This window comes from Notolabrus celidotus, chromosome 18, assembly GCF_009762535.1.
Source record: "Notolabrus celidotus isolate fNotCel1 chromosome 18, fNotCel1.pri, whole genome shotgun sequence".
Taxonomy (NCBI): Eukaryota; Metazoa; Chordata; class Actinopteri; order Labriformes; family Labridae; genus Notolabrus; species Notolabrus celidotus.
Window position 1 is genome coordinate 29,684,465 of NC_048289.1, and position 4,124 is coordinate 29,688,588.

Genomic DNA, 4,124 nt, shown 5'->3' on the forward strand with positions numbered 1-4,124 from the left:
ACTGGAGCTTTAATCCAGAATAAGAGGCGTAATGTCTGCTTTTCATACTCATTGTTTATCTTTTCTATTCTTCACTTAAAGTTTATTTGGTTCAACTTATAGTACACACATTATACTCCTATATGAGTGTCTATGTTTATTTATATTCACTTTAATGACAGTGCTGCAGCAGCTTTCCTCCTAATGTGAAGCACATTGTGTTGCTCTGTGAATGAAATGTGCTCCATGAAATAAATTGAAGGGATATTAGTTTGCATAATGATGCACCTTATATGCAGCTGCAGAAATATGCTTGCACTTTTTAATTTCAGCTGCATCTGCACTGTTAGAAAGGTGATGAATAATCAGGCTGCACCAAGAAAACACTGTTGTGTAAAGCCAAGTGGACCAAGGTGCATTATGTAACACTGCAGGTTAAAGCATTATAATGATTATAATCATCCCAATATGCAAGGGGAATTTACAGATAACACCAAAGAGATCCCACAGCATGCAGTAAATATTAAAGTCACCTGTTAAAGAAAGCAGTAGCCAGCCCGACAATCAGAGTCCCAAACAGGATCGGCTTGGTCAGTCGTTTCGCAGAGGACAGCTGGTGATTCTTCATTATCCCTGAATCCTCGTGAGGTGGAGATTTAAAGAGAAACTCAGGAAGCTACATTTGTTTTATATCTGACCTTTAGGAGTCTAGTAGCTACGTGACTGCTCGTATGGTTCCACACCCCCTTCTTCTTCTACTTGACGTTTCTGACGCACGACGACTTCCGGTTCAAAATGTTCAAATTAATCCCAAAACCATAATAGTTCAGTACATATGGAGACAGAAACACTCACATTAAGTACTGAGATATTTTATTAGTATATAATTGTTGGAGAATACATTTAAAGTGAATATCACGTCAATATAATTTCTAACGGTTAGAGTTGACGTACGGACGGATTTCAGGGACGGACCATTGCAATTGTCGCACGGTGGGATTTCAGAGACGGACCACAACACGGAAGTAGGCAACACGAGTGTTCGCTGCAGTGAATCTATCATCATTCGCTTGTTTAGAGTCTGTTTCTTTTTAATTTAATTTTCTGGTGTTCATTGAAGCTAAAGCTGAAGATGTGGAAGAAAAACTCTTCTGAAAGCTCTGACCGGTTTGAATATTTACAAACTCTGGTCACTGAGTTTCAGGACACTGACAGTGAAGGTGGGTACAGTTACAGCTTTATCAGTCATTTATTTGAGTTTTAATCATTAATTAAATTAATAAGTAATTAAATAAGCATTACAGAACATGAGAGTGAAAAAAAAAATAGTTATATCATTTTGATTAAAAAACAACGAATTAACTCCTCAGATAAATTAGAATGTGGACAAACCTGCTGTTTTTAATTCTCATACAACTTATTCAGAGAAGTCAGACTTATTTTAAGTCAAATGTGAATACATATAAATAACCTTTATTTTTAGACCACTTTCCCATCCAAATTTTAAAAAAGAAAAATAACAAAGTGCTTCACAAAGGCAGCAAAATAAAACCGGCAGGTTTTAAATTTAAAAGCAGAAGCAAATGAATACATCAAAGATTCCCAAAGCTCCTGTGTAGAGTTTGTATCTGGTTATGAAACTGGCTGAAATTAATTTGATGTGTCTGTATGACCTATAAAAGAAAACCAGACCATCAACAAGACAAGTGGCTATTTCTATACAGTTGTTTTTAATGTCTGTACCCACAGATGTGGGGTAGGTGTCAGACCAAGTGATTACCGGTTTGCTGCTGATGGAGATTTTTTGTTTTGTTTAAAATGTCCCAAGGCAGAGACTCTTGATAAGTGATACATTTGACCATGAAATATAGCAGGATGAGATGTCTATCATAAAACTTTAATTCTGTCCAAGTTCCTCTACAAAGGAGCTTTAAGTTTAATTCCAGTATTTTTTTTTAAAGGGGTTTAATAGCGATAACTGACTCTGCTGACCTGATCTCCTGGAGTAGATGGAGTCAGAGCTTTGGTATGCTTAAAGCAAAGGCTCTAAACATACCTCTATTCCTCTCTGATTGTCTCAAGGGATGGATATATTCTTATTGTGTTTACCTTCTTGTAACAGAGTTTAACAGGTGACAGTTTTGTTCATACAGCAGGTTTTATTTCCCAGAAATAAAAGTGAGAGCTCAATATGAAAAGTCTGAGGACTTCATGCTGATCTGCTTCAACAGAACAATAAATAAATATGACACTTTATTGAAAATGTTTGCTTGTTTAGATCAGAAAGAGGCATCAGTATTTATTTCAGTCTTAACAACCAGACCCCAAAACTCCTCACAGGAGCTTTAAGTTTGCTTTGTTCAGTTATAAACTGATTCTGAGACTGTCTGGTTTCTCTTGTGCACTTTAAATTAATGTTGGGCCCTCATAGTAGATACATCTGTAAGTGATGTGTAAAAATATTTGATGATGCTCTTTACTGTAAGAACTTAATGTAAACAGACATTTTTGTATATTTTTCACTTCTCTCATTCCTCATGTGACTCCTGAAAAATAAACTTCAGAGCCCTCTTGTGGACACAGTCTGCAAAGACATTTCAAACTGACTCCAAACCTCAGATTCATTTATCAGACTCTTATTAAATATTTGTTTATTGTTAATGTGTTTAATGCATCTCTCTACATCAGAGGCAAAGGAGCAGGTGCTTGCTAACCTGGCAAACTTTGCCTATGATCCAAACAACATGGGTTACCTGAGGGATCTGCAGGTGACCGACCTCTTCCTGGACATGCTCACCGAGGAGAACGAGAACTTTGTGGAGTTTGGGATGGGTGAGTTTTACACCCACAAAATAAAATCATCAAACTTTTATAGAAACCTCATCTGACCCCTGGTGTGTGTGTGTCGTGTTTTCAGGAGGTCTGTGTAACCTGAGCATGGACCCTGAGTGCAGAGACATCATCCTGCAGAACAGCGGGATTAGCTTAGTCACAAACCGTCTGTCGAGCCGGAGAGAGGAGACCGTCCTGTCAGCCATCACCATACTGATGAACCTCACCACGTCTTCGTCACGCTCCGAAATCACCAACCCCGCCATCCTGCAGTGCATGCTGCGCTTCTCCCTCTCAGAGAGCCCCCGGCTGAGGAACCTGGCTGCCGTGTTCCTGCAGGACTGCTGCAGCGAGGAGCAGGTGGCCCGAGCGGAACAGCAGATGCAGGGACAGCAGAGTGCAGTCGGCATCCCGCTCCCCAAAGACTGAGATACAGGACTCATGAGGGGGAGATATGTGGTTGTGTTTGCTTTCTGTGAGAGCACGAGAAAAATGTTTGAATTATATAAACAAAAGTATGTGGGCGGGATTGTTGATCACGTTGTCCTGAAGCAGTGTGCATCAACCTTCTGATATAACCACGTCTAATGTTCTGGTTTCAAGTGAGCTCTGACACTGATGTTAGTTCACAGAGTCTGGCTTAGGGTGGTCTTTCTAAAGGTATTAGATGGAGTGAACCTCAGGACTCTGTGCTGGCCAGTCAGGTACCTCTGCACCAAACTGTCCAGGGTGGGGGTAGGCGACAGTAGCTCAGTCTGTAGAGACTTGGCTTTGGAGCCCAAGGGTCATCTGTTCAATCGGTACAGACATAAGTTTGGACTTTGGACTGGGTGCTGGGAGGAGCCAGTTTACCTCCTAGGCACTGCCCTTTAACAAGGCATCAAATCTCTAGCTGCTCAGGACGCCGTCTGCATGCAGCGCCCTCACTCTGATATCTCTGCTGGTGCATGCCGATAGGATCCTGTTTGTGACGCCTGCTGTGCATGTGTCACAAAGTGAAGTATGTCTTCTTTTCTTACAGTGAAGCTTAATTTTCTCCTGTCGTGCAGTTGAAACATAAATAAATCCCTCATATGTTACAACAATTTATAAAAGTTCTTCCACGTGGTCTCACGTGGAGTTCTTCGTATTTAATACATGCAGATGAGTTATGATCATCCTGCTCATCCTCACCACATGGAACATCCTCTAACTTCTTTATAAATGCAGAAACAGTCTGTTAGTCTGCATCCTCCATCACTCCACAAGTCAGACCAGATGCCTGTATTCAGGTGTTGTGCTCCTTGCCGCCACACGAGGGAGACTGGATCAGT

General features: G+C 40.7%; 1 protein-coding gene across 2 annotated transcripts; it reads left to right on the forward strand.

The window, feature by feature from the left end:
• The first annotated feature begins 890 nt into the window (after positions 1 to 890).
• On the forward strand, positions 891 to 3,915 carry armc7 (armadillo repeat containing 7). 2 transcript variants are annotated; one of them, XM_034708203.1, is made up of 4 exons: positions 891 to 1,004; positions 1,100 to 1,199; positions 2,668 to 2,811; positions 2,897 to 3,915. In XM_034708203.1, the coding sequence occupies exons 2-4, from the start codon at positions 1,112 to 1,114 to the stop codon at positions 3,238 to 3,240; spliced, it is 576 nt and encodes a 191-aa protein (XP_034564094.1). In that variant the 5' UTR covers positions 891 to 1,004; positions 1,100 to 1,111; the 3' UTR covers positions 3,241 to 3,915. The 2 variants fall into 2 exon arrangements, with proteins under 2 accessions (XP_034564094.1, XP_034564093.1); XM_034708202.1 differs by having other exon boundaries at positions 964 to 1,199.
• The last annotated feature ends 209 nt before the right edge of the window (positions 3,916 to 4,124 follow it).

Bases quoted from the DNA above. Each gene is read 5' to 3' on its own strand.
- armc7 (XM_034708203.1), top strand. From the start codon at position 1,112: ATGTGGAAGAAAAACTCTTCTGAAAGCTCTGACCGGTTTGAATATTTA. The intron at 1,200-2,667 runs GTGGGTACAGTT...TCTCTACATCAG, and splicing joins TCAGGACACTGACAGTGAAG to AGGCAAAGGAGCAGGTGCTT. The intron at 2,812-2,896 runs GTGAGTTTTACA...TCGTGTTTTCAG, and splicing joins CTTTGTGGAGTTTGGGATGG to GAGGTCTGTGTAACCTGAGC.